Source organism: Sinocyclocheilus rhinocerous, unplaced genomic scaffold, assembly GCF_001515625.1.
Source record: "Sinocyclocheilus rhinocerous isolate Xijiao unplaced genomic scaffold, SAMN03320098_v1.1 scaffold650, whole genome shotgun sequence".
Lineage (NCBI taxonomy): Eukaryota > Metazoa > Chordata > Actinopteri > Cypriniformes > Cyprinidae > Sinocyclocheilus > Sinocyclocheilus rhinocerous.
In genome coordinates, this window is record NW_015638019.1 from 318,710 (window position 1) to 343,566 (window position 24,857).

The window sequence follows — 24,857 nt, forward strand, 5'->3', positions numbered from 1 at the left end:
TATATATATATATATACACACACACACATACACACATATACATATATATAGATATATACACGTGTGTGTCTTGTCCAATTTTCAAATACTTTTGCTTCAAATGAAAGTTTGCAGTGTGATTCATCTCAGCTGGTTGGCTTGACTGATTTCATGGTTTTTAACTCTTAAAGACTTCTTCTTATAAAAAAAACAAAAAAAAACTCCCCATTGGAAAAATACTCTGAAGGCCTCTGACAAAGTGGACAGACACTGTATAGAGGTTACCTGAAGGTATATGCTTTGTTGAAGCCATCAGCTGGCTTTATTTTAACTTGGTGTTTGGCAGTGGAAATCCTGGTGAAAAGACTACATTACCCATGATTCTGCAAAGAAATTGCCTCCAATCAAAGAATCTTTTTAACTCTTAAAGACTTCTTATAAAAAAAACAAAAAAAAACTCCCCATTGGAAAAATACTCTGAAGGCCTCTGACAAAGTGGACAGACACTGTATAGAGGTTACCTGAAGGTATATGCTTTGTTGAAGCCATCAGCTGGCTTTATTTTAACTTGGTGTTTGGCAGTGGAAATCCTGGTGAAAAGACTACATTACCCATGATTCTGCAAAGAAATTGCCTCCAATCAAAGAATCGTGACAAGTACACCGCAGACAAAAATGAATGGGAAAAGTACTTCTGAAAACAGAAGGGCACTGTTGTATTCTACAGCTGCAAATGAATTGAAAGTCTCACACTTTCACAGAAACTAGCTTATGCGTTAAAACATAAGGTGGACAGAAGTCTCCTCAAAACAAAACAAACAGTAATTTCAGAATGATTCAAGATGTGAACCCTTCATTCCCCTCCTGGAACATTGTGAGATAACATTTCAAACACAAGCAAGTCATTGTGTTAACATCAAACTTTAGCAATCCTTTATTGAGGAGAACAGATCATATTCACTGTTTGCTACTGAAACATCACAACATCATACTGGGGACGTTCATTACACGGGCTCGTCGGATGGTTAGAGAGAATCAGAGAGAAAGAGAGGAAGGACATGAGAGCAAGAGAATTCGATCACACTCTCCAAAACACACGGGACAGTAGTTTCCCCCTCCGGCGAAACCCTCTCTTCTTAAGCCAACACACTTGGAATAAATAAAATACTTTGTCTCAATTATTCTACGCATCAATAATTGTTGATATACACAACGCAAATTAATGTCCTTGAGCACTCACCACACAAAATAGGGCACTGTTGTATTCTACAGCTGCAAATGAATTGAAAGTCTCACACTTTCACAGAAACTAGCTTATGCGTTAAAACATAAGGTGGACAGAAGTCTCCTCAAAACAAAACAAACAGTAATTTCAGAATGATTCAAGATGTGAACCCTTCATTCCCCTCCTGGAACATTGTGAGATAACATTTCAAACACAAGCAAGTCATTGTGTTAACATCAAACTTTAGCAATCCTTTATTGAGGAGAACAGATCATATTCACTGTTTGCTACTGAAACATCACAACATCATACTGGGGACGTTCATTACACGGGCTCGTCGGGTGGTTAGAGAGAATCAGAGAGAAAGAGAGGAAGGACATGAGAGCAAGAGAATTTGATCACACTCTCCAAAACACACGGGACAGTAGTTTCCCCCTCCGGCGAAACCCTCTCTTCTTAAGCCAACACACTTGGAATAAATAAAATACTTTGTCTCAATTATTCTACGCATCAATAATTGTTGATATACACAACGCAAATTAATGTCCTTGAGCACTCACCACACAAAATGTATCTCTTTACCATCTCGACTGGAAACTGACTCAATCTATGCGTCCTAAAATGAAGCTTTCCAGCATATGGCTACAAGTTATGTGTACCAGAAGAGGGGAAAACTGCAAAAATATATATACATACATAAACAATCATCTAATAAAATTCAATTAAACACTCATTTTAAAGCTACACACCAGAGCAGGTGAAGTCGATGAATAAACAAGCAAAAACAAAAAAAGGAGGAAGTAAAGAAGGCCTCCAGAGCATGTCTGTGTCCGATTATCGCACAGCGCAGAAAAAAACTCACATGTGAAGTACATGGAGTAGGAACGTGAATGTATACGATGAAGTTAATCAAATAATAAATGCACATATGAAAGTGTTACACATGAGCATGTACAAATGGGTGTGTGAAGGTATATGTATTGTGTATCAGTGTGAATAAGGGTAACATTCATTCATAGCTAACTGTCCTGTAAGTACACCCCCTTACAGCATGGTTCACCTTTTACAGGCACAGTTCAAAAACAATCCTACATTAAGGATTACCCCCCAAAAAAAACAAAAAAAAACAGAACCACTCATAATGAATATTCAAGTACCTATCAGCCAGTCTGAGGAGAGAGCGTCCCCTCCCACTCTTTCACTCCGCTGTTAAAGGAGAAAATATATATATAGCTATATACACATACATATTTCTGCAATTTCACTTTAGAAATACTCTACCTTCTCATAGTTTCTCTTTCATATAGTTTTAGTATTTTTATTTTTTTTTGTAATCAAATGTGAGTGCAATCAAACAATTCCAATTACGCCATATAATCTGTAATTAAAAAAAAAAAAAAGTAAAAAATGCAGTGTCAAAATGATAGAGGGGAATTTTTAAATTTGACTATTTTGTTAGAGAAAACCACAAACCAGAAGGCAAGCTGATGGGGAGAGCAGGGAACGAAGAGTGCTGCAAAAAAGAGAAGGAGTTCAGTTTTTATGTATGGTCTCTTGAGGCGACTGTGAGGAAGTCACCGTGACAAGCTCCTCCAAATTCATAGCGGGTTTGCAATAATCTCCTGCTGTCAAGATGGAGTCTCAAGAGTGTCCTAGGATTTTTTTTTTCTTTTTTAATTTTCTTGTTTAACAGCAAGCACCAAAATGAATGACACTAGAAGAAAGTTGCCTCTGCCCCAAAAGAGAACAAGAAAAATGCACAACAGATACATTACATTTCAGTGGCTGCTGTCCAGCTGATGGGATAGAGCCTGTTAAGAGTCGCAGGGTTAAAGAAGAGGGTGGCAGAAACGGTGAACAAGAACTGAGATCATGCCTCCAAAAAGCTGCACATGCGTGGTGAAGGGGTTCAAAGAGAGCCGCGTCTGAACGAGGGTCCCTGTCCCTCTCAGAGCTCGCTGGCCCTGCCCTCTTCCAGCTGAGTTCAGAGTTCATGCCTCCAAATTAGCATCCAGCAACTTCTGTGTAATGGACACAGATTTCAGGAGGAAGGGGGTGGGGGAGTAAAAATAAATCTCTCTACCATACAATGCAGTTCTAAAAAAAAACAAAAAAAACATTTCTGTAGTTTTCTCATCTTTAAAAAACAAGCGTATGTATTCCCAGACTCGTCCTTTAACATTTCCTATGACGCTCTCCGAATTGAAACCAAAAAAGTGTGTGAGCAAGGGTTTTCTTGTGTGAACTGAGGACATTCTCATGTGGTTCTGAAGCCGTTGGCTGCTCGGGCTACCAGGGGTCGTCCAGGTCACCTCCGCTCTGCGACAGGGAGAAAACAAGAAAGGGAAAGAAATGAGCAAACCGAGAAAATTAAAAAGGGTAAAACACTCACTAGAGAAAACTGGGAACATAAAAAAAAACAATGAAATGTGTGAGGGTGTGAAAGACAAGAAAAGGAGAGAAAGGAAGATTTCCTAATTTTTCAATTCCATGTAACAGAAAATGAAGCATGGACTTGGTTTTAAAAAATTAAGTTTGGGGTCAGTACGATTATGATTATTTATTTTGAAAAATATAATACTTTTATTAAGCAAGGATGCAATATTTCACAATATTACTGCATTTTTGATCAAATAAATGAACATAAGAGACTTCTCATTCTCAACAATGTTTTTCAAAATAATCAAATACAGACCCCAAACTTTTAAACCGAACCTACAGGTGGACTCAAATGTAGACAGTGGGCCAAAAACTACCCAATAACATTAAAACAGCATAAAACCAAAATAGGAGAGGTTAAATTAATCTGCGTGTACCCAAAAAACAAAACAAAACAAAACAAATCAACAACTGTCAATAAACATAATATACGTAATCATGAAAAAATACTACAAAAAAAAAAGGGTGAAGGCCTGGCCAAGAAGTACCTTAAAGATTTAAATTGGATTTCCATCTGGAAAAGAAAACTCATTTTCCCCTGCTTTTAAATGATTAAGGCACATTTGAAGCTCACTTACCTCAAGCCTCAAACTTCCACTAACAAGGCTCATGAGTAAGAACATAAGCCATATCTGATTATGAAGGATAGTTAAGAGTGAACAAGTTCATCAGTATTCTGTGTGGTGCGTCATTTCAAATTTAATAATGAATGGGAGCAAAGACAGATATCAATAGTTGAATTTGATTTATTTTGAACTTCAGCGTGAAACAAAATGAATACAAACCTTTGCCCAGGAAAAAAAAGAAAAAAAAAATCAAAACCCAAGGCAGCAAATACTGCTCTATGGACAATTAAGCTCTCCGATTCTGCTGAGCCTGTATATTAGTAACATTAGTTTAATATAACAATGGCAGCATTATGCATGCCCTTACGCTAACTTTTAAGAGGATTATACAGTTTGTGTTATGCATTAACTTCCAAATCAACAAATTAATCAGCTTTAAATGGCTTGATAAATCAGCCAAAGAAAACACAAAACAAAAGCAGTTTGGAACAGATATTTTGCGATATGACATAATTCACATGGACCGAATTCAGCTTGCTTTCCAAAAACTCGGGTCATAAGAATAAGAAGCCCTGTGCAAATACTGCAGTGTACAGACATTCATGAATGATCATGTAGCAGCGTTGCCTAATGTGTAGATTGCATTAAGTCCATCTAAAGGTAAAGCAGTCTGTATTGTCCCCTTTCAATGAATGACTTTTACATTGCAAATGTAAAGTCATTGACTGATTGCATCAGCACAACAGGCGAAAGGAGAATTTTGCAAGAACAAATGATTGTGTAAACTTCTGTAATCTCATACGGTCCATGCTTATAAATCCAGTGCATTTCCATTTTGTGCTTCTTCCTCAAGGACACACCTGCATAGTAGAGTTAAATGTGAACACTCAAAGAGCAGACACAGGACAATCATATTCGGGAAGTCAGCTCAAATTATAAACCGATATGAAAGAGATATGGAGAGAGAGGAAGATACACACATACACAACATTAGAGTTCCCTTTTAAATGGTGAAAGAATTGCTTTTGATCAGTTAATCATCTCGCATTTCAAACATTTGATTCACATACACACACACACAGAAGCACACTACATAAAGAGCATAATAGAAGCTGTACCTGATGTTTACTGCAGTACGTTAATATCCTATAACTATGATCAGCCACGAGGCAACCCAGGATACGGAGTACACATGCATCGCATGGCACGAGAGCAAACAGTTTTGTGTACTCTTGGCACGGCCCAGATTGTCCACTTAAACCATTGCTATTTCAAATGTTTGACTACTTACATGGGTAAACTCTTTGGGTGTGAAATGGTGATGATAAAATCATTCAGGGGTAACAGTATTCAAATCTACTTAAAGGGACAGTTCACCAAAAATGAATTATTTACCTTCATGTCATTCCAAACCTGTGGATCAGCACAACAGACGAAAGGAGATTTTTGCAAGAACAAATGATTGTGTAAACTTCTGTAATCTCATACGGTCCATGCTTATAAATCCAGTGCATTTCCATTTTGTGCTTCTTCCTCAAGGACACACCTGCATAGTAGAGTTAAATGTGAACACTCAAAGAGCAGACACAGGACAATCATATTCGGGAAGTCAGCTCAAATTATAAACCGATATGAAAGAGATATGGAGAGAGAGGAAGATACACACATACACAACATTAGAGTTCCCTTTTAAATGGTGAAAGAATTGCTTTTGATCAGTTAATCATCTCGCATTTCAAACATTTGATTCACATACACACACACAGAAGCACACTACATAAAGAGCATAATAGAAGCTGTACCTGATGTTTACTGCAGTACGTTAATATCCTATAACTATGATCAGCCACGAGGCAACCCAGGATACGGAGTACACATGCATCGCATGGCACGAGAGCAAACAGTTTTGTGTACTCTTGGCACGGCCCAGATTGTCCACTTAAACCATTGCTATTTCAAATGTTTGACTACTTACATGGGTAAACTCTTTGGGTGTGAAATGGTGATGATAAAATCATTCAGGGGTAACAGTATTCAAATCTACTTAAAGGGACAGTTCACCAAAAATGAATTATTTACCTTCATGTCATTCCAAACCTGTATGACTTACTTTTGCAGAACACAAAAAAGATATTTTGAACAATGTTTTTCACCTATGCAATTGAAGTCTTTGATTGCACAAAGACGTTGTATGAAAAAACAAAAAAAAACAAAAACAACTATACTAAACCTAAAAGCAAAAAAATAAAATAAAATAAAAAATAAGACAAAAACACACACACAAAACTAAATCAAACTAAACAAAACCTAAAAACACAACAAAAGCTAAAAAAAAAGACAAAAACAAACAACAACAAAAAACTAAACCAAACTAAACAAAACCTAAAAACACAAACAAAAAAGAAGAAAAACACAAAACAAAAGACGCATACATCTTCCAAAATATCTTTGTGTTTCATAGAATTAAGCCATTTAAGTCTAGAATGACATGAGGGTGAGTAGATGACAATGTCTAGGTGAACTCTCTCTTCAACACTTCATTAGATTACACCTCCATGTCTCATTTTAAAAACACTAGGCTAAGTGCAGAGATATGAGAAAGTGCTTACTGCAGACAGAGCTGGGATATGCCAAGGTTAACCTCACTTGCAGTTGCAGAGCAGGTTTTTAGTGGTAAGAATTCTGCGCAAAACTTCCTCTGTATGCGACTTTTACTGTTTACAGGGCTCACAAACACAAAACATCCACCCAAAGTGCTATTACAAATCCATAAAGACAACCAAAAACCTGCACTGGAAGTGCTCTAAGGAGGAAGATTGCCAAAAGCGACCTAGCAATCTGGGCCAGAGAGCAGGTCTGGGGAAAAGGGTTTGATAGCAGGGCTGGGTTTAGTAGGTACTAAATAGGGTCATGCAGTGGGGGCGCCAGAGAGCTCGTCCAGAGACTGTGACGTAGCGGCTTCGTCCTGTCCCTCCTCAGAGCTGAGGGGTTCAGTGGCCGGGGACGGAGGGGGCGAGGGAGGTTCCTCCTTGGGGTCAGTCCGTGTCGTGGCGCCTGTCCCGCAGGACAGCCGGTAAGTGGAGAGCGCCTGCTCCAGCACTTGGCGGTATTCGCCTCGGTGACTGAGCCGGAACTGTCGTAGCGCCTCCAGCAGGTGGGCGGCGGCGGCGGCGGAGCTGCCCTCTTCTTCCTCCTTACCGCCGGCTGCTCCTCCCTGGCTGTCCTGGTGCAAGACGCCAGTGTCAGTGGACAGAGCAGGTTAAGAGACCCCGCTAAGAGCAGGCCACCTGCCCTTGACCTTACACGGCCTTTTCATTTAGAAAGCAGCACGCTTGAGGAGCGATAAAATGTGGCGAGTGCATGTTCATCTGTGTGCGCGCAAGGGTACAAAAGATGCAGGTGCTTGTCAACACACGTCTCTTCTCACAAGTCTTAAGAGCAATAAACTCGCTGAAGCATTACCAAGATGCGGACATACAAATACAAACCGTCACAGAGTGGCACAAGCACAGACGGACAAACAAAGCCAAGGCCTGCACAAAAAGCCTTGCATTTAAATCTTAAATGCAGAGGCACTGCTTTTAAAGAGAGTGGTGTTTGGATGTTTAATCTGCCCTATATATAAATCCATCTCTGAGTACCAGTTATGCTTCCCTAAGTAGGACATTTGCTAATCACTTGCTAAATGTATCACTCTCAAATGATCGAGGGAGTAAATGTATGCATGAATGCGTCACCTAGACCTATATTAAGTCAAAATATCTGCAGGTGTTATACATTAAAAGTACTGTAAGATGATGAGTAAATGGATGGACTTAAGTCTAAGCAAGAAGACTCAAGTGACCTTTTGTTCTGTTCTTATGAGATCAAAACAGCAAGGAAAAACTCACCCCATCTTCTTCTCTGTGTGGGTTTAGCCTGTTGTAAACGGCCTCAATTACACTACGTCTGGATGAGAGAAGAGAGACAGATTAGACAGAACTCTAAAAACCCTACTGAAGATAATAGTGAGAAACTTTTATATGGTCCATAGCAAAACCAGATGTTCAAAATTGAGAATAAATCACTTTTTTGCACATTATATAGGGGGATAGTAAAAAAAAACATTAAGCATTGCAATATTATTAGCTCTAGATTCCAATTTATTGATATTTTCAGCTGTATTCGTGCAAGAATCTATATTTTTGTTTATTTTCACATAAATATATGGATTCAATATATAATTTGATCTACACATTATATAGTAGGAGTAATAAAAGTACAGCTATAATTTACCTCTTGAATCTAATTATATATAATTTTTTTCACTTTTTCACCTGTATGGTATATTCTCAAACCACGAATCAATATTTTTTTGTTAATTTTCACAATATTTATATAATATAGTATTATATTTTATAGAATTATAACATTAGAAAAAAAGATAAAATTTTCACCTAAATAAAATAAAATTCTGGATTATACCAATAAACCAGTAATTATTTTTATGTTATGGCCAATATTTGAGATGGTTGAAATGAAAACTCTATACAATTGTGTCTAAATGAATAAGAAATAAAATGGAGTGCTATGAATTTAGGCATCACAACATTACAATGTGTAAAATACAACACGCCTAACAGTGTACAATAAGAAAAATATTTTGAAATTTGGTCCGGATTACATTAAAGACTGAAGTGCTAAACTGAATAAAAAAATAGGCACTACTAAATAACTACTATTAATCAATCTATGATAACATGATATTGATAAAGAAAAAAAATATTACACACCTCTGAAGACCAATGCACAATATTATTTCTATTCAAAGAACAATTTAGCAACAAATTACAGTTTTAAATAATTCAACACTAAAAGAATCACTTATTTTTATCATGACCCAGATATCAATATAATATTACACCGCAATGTGTCTGCGGTTTACCAGTCCTAATACAATAGTAGGGCAATTGCAAAATTTGCTTGATCAGCATAGATGTAATATGAAGGACCACAAGGACAAATGTAACTTAATTTTGGACCCCTACTTGCTAGCGAGACCACCACCCGGTGGCAGGTTGGGGATGCTCTCAGGGCGAAGGTTGTGCATGACATGGCTTAGATCTGGGATGCCTTCCTCCCCTGACTTCTCCAGGATTTCTGCAGAGAGAGACAACTATATTACACATGTAGGGCAACAAACTGCTAATGGAAGCCTGGAGTGTTTCCTCTACTGTGACTGCTGCTGTGAAACCTTAGAACGGTGTAGGCACAGGATCTACTATCCCACTTATCGAAACAGTGTGAGAAAAATAATATCCAGCCAGAGAAAGAACGCCAAACAGGTTTCATCACAGCTGTCCTAACTACATGTCAAATGGAAAAAACACTAGAATTGTTTTCAGAATGAATCTATTTTAACCATCCAGGAAAGACCCTGCGAGCCTCCAGATAGTTTAGAACATGCCAGAATGTTGAAAGAGAAGAACCAGAGGGAGAAGAAGAGAACTGCAATCCAAACAGTGCTCACACAGAGCAATTTTAAACACCATGACTGACACTTGAGGTCTGGTATTAGGACTGTTTGAATTACAAGATGGTCATTTCCACCACACTGGATGTACAATGAAGAAAACTGGCTGACAAATGAACAAGTGTTGCCTCTTACCTTCCACACGAGCCTCCAGGAACTTGTCCAACTCGGCCTCTCTCTTAACAGCCTCCTCTGATACCTTCGGTGCATTGGGGAAACATACTAGAACAACACTCATGTTGTCACGGCTTCCCTAGTTAATAAAAAGGGAGACGGTGTGTTAAAAAAAGGCAGTTCACTAGACAAAAATCCAACCTGTCAAGCAAGTGTTTATAACACCACACGCTTCTATTGTAAACCACTATAAATCTAGACCACCTCCGAATTTGCCAATATTTACCTGGGATGGAAATTTGTGACATCTATTCATAGTTAGACACTAAGCAGACCTAGAAAAAATCTTCCAAGTGGAAGGGGGGAAAAAGCTTAGTTTCCGATGTATATATGAGCCATACATCACGAAAAAGCATGAAGAAGGTTACAGACTAATAACGGAAAGCCCTGACATCAACTTGAGCAAATCCATGCCAGATACAAGAGCTGTGACATCACTCACAAGGTCCCAGGCTCTGTCCGAGCATCTGGAGAGCTGGTGTCTACACAGGCAAAAGGCTTGTTTTTTGGAGGGTATTGGAGGGTTTGGATTGTTGAATGCCATGAGACCATCAGTAGCTATGTTTCCATCCACCTATTTTTAAGCGCATTTTGGATTATCGCATAAAAAAACCACTGGATGGAAACGCCAAGATGCGCATAAAAAACTTATGCGCACAACTGAGTAGGATAAACTTTTTATCCGATAAGAAAAAATGTGCATAAACTAGGATGGAAACACATTTACCGAATAAATTCCTCCATGCGCATCGAAAAAGTCATGTGACTTTGCGCTATGAGACGGGATAAATTGACTAACCAGCGGACCGATCTCGTTCACAGCATCTATATGTTGTTTTGGTCGTTCTGAAATGCCTGAGGAAAGTCTGTCAAAGTATTTCTGTCAACCCTCTACGGACACAATGAAGCTGGAGTTGCCATTGGCTAGTACATTTTTTATTTTACTCACCAGACTTTTTAAATGAAATGCATGAACGATGCAACTGAACAAAAAAAAGTAAATAAATAAATTTAACAAAACGTACGTTGTCTGTCTGAATTATTTTTTATGGTTGCATATGGATTTAATCTAGCATTTCTTAGCAAATGGCTTTCTCTTGCCACTTGACTTCAGCCACCTCTCCACAGCTGATGATGGATCATACCAACCCTCTACGGACACAATGAAGCTGGAGTTGCCATTGGCTAGTACATTTTTTATTTTACTCACCAGACTTTTTAAATGAAATGCATGAACGATGCAACTGAACAAAAAAAAGTAAATAAATTTAACAAAACGTACGTTGTCTGTCTGAATTATTTTTTATGGTTGCATATGGATTTAATCTAGCATTTCTTAGCAAATGGCTTTCTCTTGCCACTTGACTTCAGCCACCTCTCCACAGCTGATGATGGATCATACTGCTGAAGCTCTGGGCCTTCTGTTGAAATGAGGATCAGGTCTGAAAGGCGTGAGGATGTGAGTCTGCTGCGGACATCTGATTTTATTCTCTTTTGGGCACTGAAGGCTCTTTCGCAGTTGGCAGAGCTGATTGGCAGAACAAGAAGAATCTGAACAAGATGAAGAATGTTTTGCATCTCATCTCTGTAGGGTTGCTTCAGCAGCAGCGTCTGGTACAGGCCCAAGTAGGACTTGCCATGAAGATCATTAGACACTCGCCTTTTCAAGCGTCTCCATTCCCCAGGGATTTCTTCAACTTGACATCCAGATTGAACAAGCTTCTCTCTGAACCATTCAGTGAGTACCTTCAGCTCCTTGTTGCCGAACAATAGTTCAAGTTGTTTTCTGTCATCAGGCCACTTGTCATGGTTGAATATTGCAAATGCTGACATCACAGCTTGTGCATTTTGATCTTTGTTAACTCCAAGCAGGTTATCCAATTTAGCATGAAGGTGTTTCTCACAGGCTGAACATGCATGCTCCATCTGTTTTCTCAGATTGTCCATTAGGCTCTCTCTTTCCCCTCTCAAGTCAATGCCCTGAAAAGTTGTGATATGAGCACCAGGAGTTTGCTTTTCCAGACACTGTGTGATGAAAGTTTCCAGCATACCATCTGTGAGAGGGTTGGTTTTCATGTAGTCAAGACTGGTAAAACAGCTCTCAAGAGGTGAGGTCTGCCTTCTGTAGAGTCTGACTTAATATCGCTATCTCGTGCAGCACATCAGCCACGAAATGACAAAATGCAACAAACTGCAGATCCCCAACTTAATTATAATTGGTTTATAAACATTATTTTAAACATTATGCACTTTTTTTTCGCAGATAGTCTTGTTACCTTATGCTTTGAATGATGCGCCCTCTTGTGGCCTCAGGAGAGAAGCCAAAAGCTTTTCTTCACCCTAACTAAAATTATGCATTTTAAATTCGAATATAATTCGAATTTTGATCATATTTAAGTACAAAATTCAAATTTAGTTTTTCAGCCATTTTGACAGCCCTAATCGTTATCGGCAGATACTGCTTTCTGTAATCGTCGATCGGCCTCAAAAATCCTGATCGGAGCACCCCTAAATTTATTACATATGAAAATTATTATATTCAGTGGCTTCTCCTAGTTTTCTTAGAGATATTTAGTGGCAGTTTATCAGGAAGTAACGATTTTGTTCTCTTTGATTCGTTGGATGGAAAAAGTGCTTTATTCGCAAATGTTTTAAGAGATATTCCAGTTTTGCGCATAAGTTAAATTTGCATCTTTGGATGGAAACATAGCTAGTGAAACACTTAAATGCAGCGGGGAAAAGGGAGTGGGGATTGTTTTTATAGAATCACGAGTTACACACAGCAGGTCTGTCTAATGAGACTAGCAGGACTGTAATGATTACGTAAAGACTCAATGATTCAGCTTCATAAGGCCATGCAACTTATGTAAAACAGAATAAATACACTTAAAATATACCCACTGGGACAAAAACCAAGATTTAAAAGCAAAGTTGTCATTATTTACTCAGTTTGAGTTTTAAAGGGGTCATATGATGCGATTTCAAGTTTTCCTTTCTCTTTGGAGTGTTACAAGCTGATTGTGCATAGATAAGATCCCTGAAGTTGCAAAGACTAAAGTCTCAAAACCAAAGAGATATTCTTTATCAAAGTTAAGACTCTGCCACGCCCCCCTAAAACGGCTCATTCTAACACGCCCCCACATATCTACATCACCATGTGGAAATATTTGCATAATGCGCCCAAATGATCACGCAAAGAAAGAAGGCGTGGTTTCAGGAACAGCAGTTAGTGTTGAAGCAGCCATGTCAAGGAGACGCTGTGTGTTTCTAGGCGAAAGCAAAAGCACTTTATTTAGCCTTCCGAAAGTAGATGCATTTAGGAATCTTTAAGATTACTTACAACAGAACAGCAATGCATTTTATGGACGACCGTTTCGTGAACCTAGGAGAAGAGGTCATTCTGCCTTTGCTATGACAATCTGGCGCTTCTGAATCAGCTACTGTAAGTATGCAATTTAAACTTATTGGAACATATTAATTTCTATCACTGCTGTGAACTGACCAGCACACAGAATATGAAGAATATCAAAAACAAGTTTTACACACACACGCACACACACACACACACACACATACCAGTACGTATAGGGACATTTAAGAGGGTTTATTCTCCAAATAACTCTAATTTAATTTAGCAGAAAAATGCGTTTAAAAATTGTGTATGGAGTTTTGTTCTTGTTCCAAGTTACCTTCCTATCCACTGATTTTTGCCTCTCACAAAAGCCACAAAGCCTTCCAAGAAGACAGTAAAGGTTTATGTCATGCTTGAGCTTTAGTTAGGCTGAAACTTGAAAGTTAAGTTGCACGACATAAATGCAGGTATTTAGGTATTATTATAATTTTTATTACTATTATTTTGATTTATGCCTTAGTTTTAGTTTGTACTGTTAACCTTTTTTAAAGTAATGCGAAATTGATTTTTGTATTTTTATTTATTTGTTTATTTTATTTTATTGATACATTTGTATTTGCATTTTGAATGCAATTTGGCAATTAAATACATTAAATGGGTTTAGTTTTTACGGTTATTAATGTATGCAATTTCAGCAATAAAAATTTAAATTTTTCTAAAAATAAAACAAATTAGTTGTTTATTTTAAGAGATCTATCTTATTATTTCTTGTATATTTAGTATTGCTCTTTAATAAAGAAAAATTACTTCTTAACCGATTACTCGATTAATCGTTGGAATAATCGGCAGAATACTCGATTACTAAAATAATCGATAGCTACAGCCCTACATACGACCCTGGCGAATAGTTTAATTTTAATGAGTCAGTGGTTCTAAAATTAACAATATTTTTAAAATATTATGAAATTGTGACGTTTTGTTACCGTAGTATGGCTGGGTTTTGACACAAATTTCACGATTCTATTTGATTCTGATTCACAAGCGTCCGATTCGATTCGATGTTGATTACTTTGTATATAGGCTACATCAAGTACAGTACATGCCAAATTTTCTCAAGGAAAAAAAAAAATCTCAACTAATGCTGTAAAATATACTTGAGAGTCAGTTGGTACTACATTACTATAATACTGAAGGTTAAAATTAAATTATTTGCATACAACTCAATGAAGTTTTTATAATAACAAAGTTACAATTACATAATTATATTTCTACTCCAATTCATTTTTGGAAATTTAAACATTTAAATGGTGGCTGTCATAAAAACTTGACGGATTTATTTAAAGAAATTAAACTGAAGAACAGTAATAAAAATTATAATGAATATGTTATATGGTGCATATATTTAGCAAAATGCTCCTCTCTAGAGTTCACGCTTCTCTTAAACTGAGGCGCCACAGCGATCTGTCACTCCAAATTAAACAGCACCAAAATGGCATTTATTGTTCGAATACTGTAATAAAATGGACAGAATCTGAAATGTGACATTGTTTCATGTCAAAAGTAACAAAGCACAAAGCTTTTTGCGATTTATTGGATGGGAGGTGCGCTTCCATGTTCCGTTCGTTAAATGAAAAAAGGCTAGAATGAGCATCGATTAAAATTGAGAAATTAATATTTTTTTACCCAGCCCTATACCGTAGGTTGAATCAAAATGTATTTTGTAGTTCTAAAAATATTCTTCAAGAACAGCCATATTTTATGGCACAAATACAATCAAGATCACTAGAGTCACAGAAGCACTTCTTCAACAAGCGATTTTGAAGTAATTTGGCTCCTAAATGTTTAAGGTAACTAAAAGTTAATGAGGGTGAGTAAATTATGACATTATGTAAATTTTTTGGATGAACTATGCTTTTGAGACTTCTGCTGTGATCTCCTCACCTTATGTAAACAGGTGTCTACCACAGAGTTGCAGATCTTCTCCAAGTCATCCCACACCTCTAGCCGAGAGCGCACAAAATCACACAGCTCCTCGTTGCTCATCACATCCCAGATGCCATCGCAGGCGAGCACCACAAACTCATCCTCTTCTGAAACACGTGGGATTTCAAACACCTCCGGTTCCGGAGATACCAGCTGCTCAGTGGGGCCCTTCCCATCCACACACTTGTAGTCATAGTCCCCCAGGGCACGTGACACAGCAAGTGAACCATTCACCCTTTGGATCATCACAGAACCTCCTGCGTTTTGAATGCGCTCTTTTTCACGAGGGTTGCACGGCTTGTGGTCTTGTGTGGAGAACCGTACCTGTCCGACGCGGCTGAGTACGGCACGGGAGTCTCCGCAGTTGATGAAATAGAGGTGCTCAGGGGACAACAGCACGCCAACTGCCGTGGAGCCGCTACGGTCCATGCCGTTACGTAGATCCGAGAAGTTGCGCATGTACTCGTCGATCTTCAGGAAGCCAGAACGGATGCCACTTTTAACGCCCTCCACGGAGTCGGGCCCCGAACGGAAGTCCTCACTGCTGGTTATGATGTGCTCCAGCAGGTGTTTGGAGCAATAGTTGGCTACGCGGGAGCCAGCGTGACCGTCGTACACTGCGAAGAAGGACCAGTCGTCCAGGCCATGCGGTAGACCCACAACGGCCGTGTGCGCATCCTCCATCTCAACCCTCCAGCCCTGCATGCTGCTCAGGCCAAAGCGTAGACTGTTGCCCGCTCCGTGAGCATTATGTTTCTCTGTCTTCGGTTTGTCCAAGAAGGCCCCCATGGCTTAGGACACCGTCTGCAAGAGAAAGAGGGATGCAAATGTTGCTTTACTTGAGAAAAAGCAATATGAGAAACTTATGTACATATTACAACAATAACAAAGTGCTGCTTGAGAAGTTAAAGAGATAGTCTGCAAGAGAAAGAGGGATGCAAATGTTGCTTTACTTGAGAAAAAGCAATATGAAACTTATGTACATATTACAACAATAACAAAGTGCTGCTTGAGAAGTTAAAGAGATGCTTCACCCCAAAATGAAAGTTCTGTCATCATATACTCACCCTCATGTCATTCCAAAACCGTAAGGCTTTGGTTCATCTTCAAAACACACATTAAAATGAAACCTGAGAGGTTTCTGTCCCTCCATTGAAAGTCTGGGTGTCCGAAACTTAAAAGATCCAAAAAAGTCATAGGGGCGGCATAAAATTAAACCATAAGAATAGAGCGGTCTAATCCAAGATCATATCTCTTATGACATCTTTATAACCTTTTTGGATCTTTTAAGTTTTGGCTACCTGGTCTGGAACAACACAAAGGTAAGTAAATTACAATTTTTATTTTTAGGTGAACTAGCCCTTTAAACAAAAGCATGTTGTTATAACTAAATGTGTAACTGGCCATTTAAATCAACAATCACTGGTTGGCCTTTCAGGACATTATCCAAACAAACACTTCAGCACACCAGCAAAGTCGTAGCACTGACAACAATGTTTTTTAGCATTACACAAAGTCATCAATCCTCTTTTGTTCATAAAAACAGTGTGTGTACAAATGTACGAGATGAGAATGAAGGCTGTGGAAGCCACAAACGTCTGCTGAGTTACTGACAGATCTTGACGTGATCTAAAGGCTACTGTAACAGCAGATACGAAGATAATAACAGACAAACTGTCAAAAGCTCAACAAAAAGCAACTCGATATTTCAGACAATCCTCAGCAATTACGTTCATTAAGACTGATTAAATACAGTGAACACAGGAGCATTAGAAGACTACTACATCAGTCATAAATTAGTGAGTAGGCAGCGATTAAAAAACAGGGTACATTGGAAAACATTCAGGATGATGCTAAATGAGAAATTCTTTGTAGAAGTGGAATGTACTGATTTACTTCACTGGTTAACTTAACCTATAACAACACAACCCACAATGCAAGGCACTAAAGTAGTAGTATTTGCCATAAAATGCATAATTTGTGGATGTGCAGCAGGTGTGTCCCCAAAGGCAGAATAGTAAAGGATGCTTTGAACAACTTTGAAATCAACTGGTAAACAATTTTACAGAGATTTCTAACCAACGCTCATGCCTCATGAAGTTTCTACTTCATCAGTACTGTCTAAACTTAAAGATAAAAGTCTTTACCTAAGACAACTTTGTATACGCAAAGCTAAGTGATGACACTTATTACATATATGTGGTTAATAAAAAAAATAATTAAAGCATATGAATTTACTGTTTGTCTTATTACTACTTTGTTACCCAAAATACACAAACACTCCCATTCTTATTTTAAAGTCTCTTATGTTCACCAAAAATGAAATAAATTAAAAGAAAATGTTTTTTTATTTAAAGGGGTCATATGATGCAATTTCATTTTTTCCTTTCTCTTTGGAGTGTTACAAGCTCTTGGTGCATAAAGAAGATCTGTAAAGCCCAAATAAGCCATTAGACAAATGAAATGGGAGCCGCTTCATAAGCTATGCGATCACCGCCTGGGACCTTGACCTAGTGAAACCCAAAAAAAGCCAGTAGGCTACTAACCAACAGTAAGTCAAGGTTTGCCTACCGATATTACAAGCAGGGTCATTGGATAGGTCAAATTGCAGTTTCTCTCATTCTCTTAACACAGCCCTCTTCGCAGGTCTGTTTATGCATTGCGAGAATGAGAACTGGCAGCAGACAGCAGGGCCGAGATCAAGTGAAAGTTCCAGCATTCAGAGGATCATGGGCTCGTCCAAACCAAAGCATGTGGCCCATCAGGGACTAAACTAGAGTTACCCAGAAGGGTGGTGCTCACAGCCAGCTTTTTTTGCTCACAACTCCACACACGACAGGCATGGAAGGCATGTGACTAAAAAAGGTGGTCGGGAGCTGGAGAGTGTGTTAGTGTGTGTGGTTGGATGGATGGATGAGGGCAAAGGTTGTTGTGCAGTGTCATGGCTCAGCTGGCCAGGCTGTCGGCTTGGCCAGTCCTCACCCTCTGAGCACAGCTCTATTTATATCCCTTCAAGCTCAGATTGCGTTACTTGCTTCTGAATGTTGGCAGGGGCGAAGTGCTGCATCCTTATGGCTGTCATTCATGCAGGGCTTCTTCCCAACATTCACGTTCAGACGTCCTTGTCAGATCCTCTTCTTTCCGAGGCCTTGAGGCTGGGATGATCTCTGTCAGGAATAAATGGGCTGATCCATCATGCAGTGTTCGCTTTGATCAAACCCTGCCATTAGCATGGTAGAAACGCTCGAGAGGAAGCTTTGTTAATGCTTGAGCTTCAAAACAAGCGCACAAGACCAGGTGCAGTAAATGCACGAACGTATCAGATCAAACACTAATAAACGAGCACAACAGCAGGAAATGAGGGGGGCTTGGAAAAGTGGCTTGATGTGGACGTGAAGAAGGGAGGACTGAAACCGGACAGTAGAGTTTAGCTTTATCCCCTCACCACAAAGAGGCAAGATTAAATATGTATATCTGGTACATCTTAAAGGGGTCATATGATGCTGCTAAAAAGAACATTATTTTGTGTATTTGGTGTAATGAAATGTGTTTATGCGGTTTAAAGTTCAAAAAACACATTATTTTCCACATACTGTACATTATTGTTTCTCCTCTATGCCCCGCCTTTTTGAAACGCGTCGATTTTTACAAAACCAATATAAGACAATGAAGACAATATGGCTTCAATACAAGCTGTTTTTAGACTAACAAGAAAGTTTTGAGTTCTGAAACTCAGAATGTTCTATAGCACAATGACCTCTTATATATATCAAGAGCACAAAAGTCCAATTCATGAAAACAAATGGCTCCTATGAACTGAATCTTTTAATGAATGTTTTAAAAGTAAATGGTTTGAATCAGTCTGGTGAATCCACAAAATGAACTCTCCAAATCATTCAGAGTGGCTACTGAATCAACATACTAGTCTGCAAAATATCACTTTTAGTGATGTCTACTTTAAAATAAAGTTGTATGTACTTTTAGAGTTGGGTAATTTGTGGTTTCTATTTGATTCCAACAACTCAACAGAAAGAAGTTTGTTGCATTTTTGTGGCACACCATAAAAAGCTTTTACTCTGTAAAGCTTTAATACTTTTAATACTGTAATACTTAAGATTCATAAAAAATAAAATCTGTATAATTACTGGTTGTGTATACGACATGGAATTAAGGGCACACTTTTGCATATTAAATAAATAAATGCATACGTGAATTATAAATAATTATTAAATGCAAAGCACAATTGTCGGAAACACTGTACACAATACGGATCCATAGGGATAACTACTGCTATAATAACTGTGTAAACTAAGAACTCAAAGGAGAAGCATGTTCAAACAGGAGACACACAATTTACTGCTGTAGCAACACTTTGTGAAGGATTAGGATGTTGAAAATGTTCTAGATGTATTCCGATGCTGGGGGGATGGTGTTTTTTTCTTAGCCTAATTAGACCTAGTGTATGAACAAGTACATGGGCATCTTAAAAAGGTCCAAATTGATGTCATAACCCCCTAGCTTGTTGGGGCACAATTATGACTTCTACCCCTGTTTTCTTTAAAAGACTCCATTCTAAAAATAAAGTAAACACTGTGGCGTCACCAAGCAACTCCAGTACTGCACTCTAAACGGGGCTTAGCTTCATTCAGTGACCTAGCTGCAAGCTCTGCATCTTCTCGGGACATGAGATGACCTCCACGAATTTACGGTTTAGCTCAGCATGAAGAAAACAGACTTTGAGCTTAACCTCTGGTATAAAGTCAGCTACTGATAGGATTCTGTGTAAACCACTCGGCTTTCTGTTTCAATATGATAAACAATGCTTTGTTGAACAGTAGACTTCTGATTTATGGTGTCTCGACATTACACAGATTAGTTAGTATAAAAAATAGTTACGCTTGTTCACCTAACTAAAACTTGCCACCAAAATGAAGTTGACAATAGTATTTGCCAATCCACAGCTGGGGCCTCATGTATAAAACTTTCCGTTGATTTAATCCTATAAGTGTACGTACGCACAAAAGCTAGATTTGGCATACGCACAAAAGTTTTCAGATTTATAAAACCATGCATATTCCAGAACCTGCGCAAAAATCCTTTTACAAATCCCTGTCAGCGGAAGATTGTGCGTACATTCATCTCCCCCGACCACCGAATCCAGCAGTGTCTGCCACAATATCGAAGTGCGCATCGTTGATGTTCTTGCTAAAAAAAAAAAACTTAACATGAGATCTGCAGTTTAAAGAAACATTACTGTGTGCCTAGCACTCCTCGCTGTCATTAAAACAGCATGCAACAAGAAAAGTGATCAAAAAACAGCACATCTACTACAAATGTCTAAATTCATAAGTTTTTGTTTAACTTTGAATAATGACTATGTAATGTCAATTCTTAACTCCATTAATGAGCAGAATATTTAATCTAAATGTGTATATTGAAAAGAGAGTCTGAAATCATTAGGCTTCACTATTACGCCAGTAAAAGAGTGCGTACGCACGGTCCAGAGTACCCGTACGGTGCGCACATACAGTGGTGTGAAAAAGTGTTGGCCCCCTTCCTGATTTCTTATTTTTTTGCATGTTTGTCACACTTTAATGATCAATCAAATTTAATAATCATTTAATTGATTTAAATATTAGTCAAAGATAACACAAGTAAACACAACATGCAGTTTTTAAATGAAGGCCCCTAATGCTTACAAAACCATGCAGTGGTATAGGCCTACCGGTCATATAATGTCTCGTTTCCACCGAGCGGTAAGGTTCAGTACACTACACAATTATGCCCATTTAACTAGCGTGATCACAAAACGAACATGATAAAAGCGGCTGTTTGTTTGCATTTTTTTGTTGTTTACTTAAAGATTTAAATTCAAAAGCATCAATGTTTTACCAGTTTTACAATAATGCATGATATATTGATCATAATGAATTAATTTGTCAGGATTGAAAATTAGTCATACAGAAATAAAGTGGTATTTACCATTATTTCACAAAATAAAGAGGACACAATTATTCAGTCGCGTCTGTCTCTGTTTATTTGTAGTCACAGTATACATCACAGTTAGAAAGAATGATTATTTCTATAATTTTCCATCTAAAATACAGCCTGAGTAGCAGGAGGAGCTCTCTATGATTATGATACATTTTATGACATACATGGAGCTAAATATGAACATCAGACAGTCAGGTATAAAGAGACGAGACTTACTGATGGATAAAATATGTTTCTAAATAAATGCATGATTGTGATAGCTAGGGTTGGGTACCGAAACCCGGTACCAATATGGCACCGGTACCTATGTAATCAATATGTACTAGAACCGAATTAGAATGCAGATTTCTGTGCCATGCCTGAGCGATCGATTGAAATATTTGTCCTCTGGTTCTCCGAAACGGACGTAAGAAGCATGATCACCAGCACCGCACTTGAAAAATAATTTCCTGACTGAGAAAATGCACGTGAACTCAAGTCGGAAAGCTCTAATAATACAAATCCAACAAAATCTTTGTAGTAACGAGAGTGTCCATGTTGTTTTCACATTCCGACTTAAAAGCACAACTCGGGAAATGAGAGCATCCGAGGAACGTGTGAATGCAGTAATTACACTTGCTCTGGCGGCAGCAGGTATCCTACTGTTAACTAAGCTAAACATGCTTCAATTAAAATGCCTAAAGCTAAACCTCCCTTGTATTCACATTTCTAAACCTGTTGTTAGGGATTGCTCGATACCACTTTTTCAGAACCGATACCGATCCGATACCAAAAATTCTGAGTATCTGCCGATACCGATATCGATCCGATACCAGCGCAGTTTTTTTAAATGAGTGTAGAATTTCTATACCTCAATGTGTAGGTCGATCATCACTCTTTTGTATGTTACACACAATCTACTAAATATAGACAGCTTTATAATAAAGAAAAAAAAACAAAAAATATAATCAAAATCTATGACAAAAATACTATTATAAACTAGGTTAATGGATAATTCAGTAGCAAAAGTTACTCTAGAAAAATCATGAGTGCACAATAATTGTATAAAAAACTAAACTTTTAGTGAAAAAAAAATACATTATTTAGTGGGATGAGTGCACAATAATTTTATCAAATCCTAAACTTTTAGTGAAAAAAAAATACATTATTTAGTGGGTAACAAATAAAAGTGAATAAGTGTATAGCTAAATCTGGTAGGCCTACACATTGCTCTCTGTATTGTCGTAAAATACATTCATGAAAAACAAGCAATATATTTATATATAAATATATACTATAGAAGTCAACATTTGAAGTGGATCAAAACCTTTCATCAAAGTTGTCCTAAAACCAAAACAATACCCGTTCTTGTCTTAGGACAACTTTGATTAACTTTTTTGATCCACTTCAAATGTTGACTACTGTATAAATTAAAAGACATTTCTTTTAAAAGTATTGCAGCGTAACGAGGCAGCAACATATGATAGATAAGACGAACAAGAAAGGGTTTTTACGGCAATATTTAAATGACACCCTCGTCATTCTTGGCGTACATTGGAGAAGCAACACACACATATCTCTTGGCCAATTCAACTTCTCTGCCACACGCTCAAACGCAGTAAAATAGGAGTCAACCTCAGCTTCACGAAACTGTGGTACCAATTTTACATACTTACTGACATCAAAAACGGAATGCACAGAATCCGAATGGCCAGAAGAGGGCGGACTAGAACGAGGTGAAGGACTAGGCCGGTTACGTAATGCTTGAAGCTCAACTTCTAGTCTACGGAGTTTTATATCGCGATCCGATTCAATTTCAAGAGCTTTAATCCGCAGCAATTGAGTCTCATGTTCTTGTTTTTTTAAGGCAAGAGCAAGTTCTTTTAATTGAACCGTGACTTTAGGATCAGAATAGGATACCTCGTTATCCATACCAGCCGAACTCACTTCATCAGAAGCCGGCTCCATCTCTCCGCCCCTTCCACGCCCCTGTTCTGGAAAAACAGCAGTTTCCACTAACCTCTTATACAATTCATCTTTAATCTCTTGCTTTCTCGCCGTTCTAGAAATGGACATATTATAGAAGTCAGCTATTAACAACAGGTCACTTTTCCTACACCGATTAAATTCCTCAAGCGTTGGAGACTATGTAAATGTAATCAAATCAAAATCCATGCTATCTCACCAATATACAGATCTCCTCCACCCTTAAGGAATTCAAAAACAGCCAAACAAAAAGATAAATAACTTACTCATTTCAATGTTTGTAACCATAATCAATCGAGCGGCGTTATTTATAAATGAACAAGCTTCTATGTCAACGACATCCCAATTTGCCTGCTTTACGTAAAAGTTATAAATTGTTGAGACGTGCCCCCAATTCTGTTACGAACTCCCCTGTCTAGGGTAGAGAAGGAACAGACTAAATTAAATAAAGAATTCAAATAAACTAAACCAATTGTACGTCTTCAGAGCCCGTCTACCGTCCCAGCACTGATTCAACACCCGAACCATAAATCAAGCTAAAAAGATTTATTTAGGAAACATAGGAAAAACAGTAACAAAGAAAACGGAAGGTCTTACATGGAAGCAATTAAATTCAGGAGGGGGTAATGGCCAAAATAACAAACAAAACATAGGTCTAACCATTTTAGTAAACTAAACCTAAACACAAAATAACGATGCAAACAAAAGACAATACTAAACCTACCTCCCTTACTACCTATAAACATGAGAAAAAGTATACAAAACAAATGGCACAATCAACAACAAACAAAAAAAGAAACCACACGTCTGCAACAGGGACTCTTTGTATAAACAGGAGAAAAAGTACATAACACAAATGGCACCCACCTCCCTACAGCTTCCTTAAATTAAAATATAAAGGATTGAGAAAATAGCTAAACAAAACATGAAACAACTTGCCCTGCACTCAGGAATTCAATGAAAAGAGTCCTATAACAATCAACAACAAACAAAAAAGAAAACCACACGTCTGCAACAGGCGACAGGGACTCTTCGCAAGAGAGACGGAGGAAAAACCTCCCGCCCTCTCAAGCACTGGAAAACTATCTTGTCCTCACTCAATTTAAAGTGCTCCCACACAGCTGAGGTCTTCGGCATTTTTGTCTTCTCTTCCAGATGAACTGAATCATGACGTTCACTCATGGGCGATTCATATTCAAGCGCGAATGAGAACCGTTTTGCAGGGGATGCCAGGTGTTCCAGAAAAAAAATTAATAAATAATATCAATCTCAAAATTGAAAATCGAATGCCAACCTACCGAACGAATATTTGAATAATCGAATATTCTGGTCTAGCCCTACATCTCACAGAAGGATTTATTTCAAACACTCGACTGACGTTATGAAGTGAGTTTGGAGTAAAAACATATTAAATGTGGTATTTTTACGTGTTTTCAGATGGAGAAGCATTTACTACACAGAGCCGTAGTTCACGGAGAAGCTACGCAAACAGCTTTCATTATCGCAGAACGATTTCTTTGATTTCATTATCGAGCGATTATGAACGCGGTTTTGCGTAGCTTGTCAGTGAACTATGGCTCTGTGTAGTAAATGCTGCTCCATCAGAAAGCATGTGACGGAGATTTACTACTGATCACAGAACCGGCTTTACTGACAAGATGCGCATGAC

The 24,857-nt window shown here is 38.1% G+C and overlaps 1 protein-coding gene across 6 annotated transcripts in view; it reads right to left on the minus strand.

Annotated features, from left to right (window-relative positions):
- Nucleotides 1-1,649: 1,649 nt before the first annotated feature.
- Nucleotides 1,650-24,857, minus strand: part of LOC107749348 (protein phosphatase 1B-like) — a 44,769-nt gene continuing 21,561 nt past the window's right edge. For 2 of the 6 annotated variants that reach the window (XM_016564463.1, XM_016564462.1), the window contains 5 exons: nucleotides 15,188-16,033; nucleotides 9,856-9,973; nucleotides 9,236-9,347; nucleotides 8,099-8,156; nucleotides 6,688-7,431 (listed from right to left, as the gene is read on the minus strand). In XM_016564463.1, coding sequence (XP_016419949.1) covers nucleotides 7,117-7,431; nucleotides 8,099-8,156; nucleotides 9,236-9,347; nucleotides 9,856-9,973; nucleotides 15,188-16,018 — 1,434 coding nt within the window. In that variant the 5' untranslated portion in view covers nucleotides 16,019-16,033 and the 3' untranslated portion in view covers nucleotides 6,688-7,116. Of the gene's footprint in view, nucleotides 3,523-5,658; nucleotides 5,755-6,687; nucleotides 7,432-8,098; nucleotides 8,157-9,235; nucleotides 9,348-9,855; nucleotides 9,974-15,187; nucleotides 16,034-18,211; nucleotides 18,701-24,857 lie in introns of those variants that run through there. The other 4 variants (XM_016564461.1, XM_016564464.1, XM_016564465.1 and 1 more) reach the window with 4 other exon arrangements.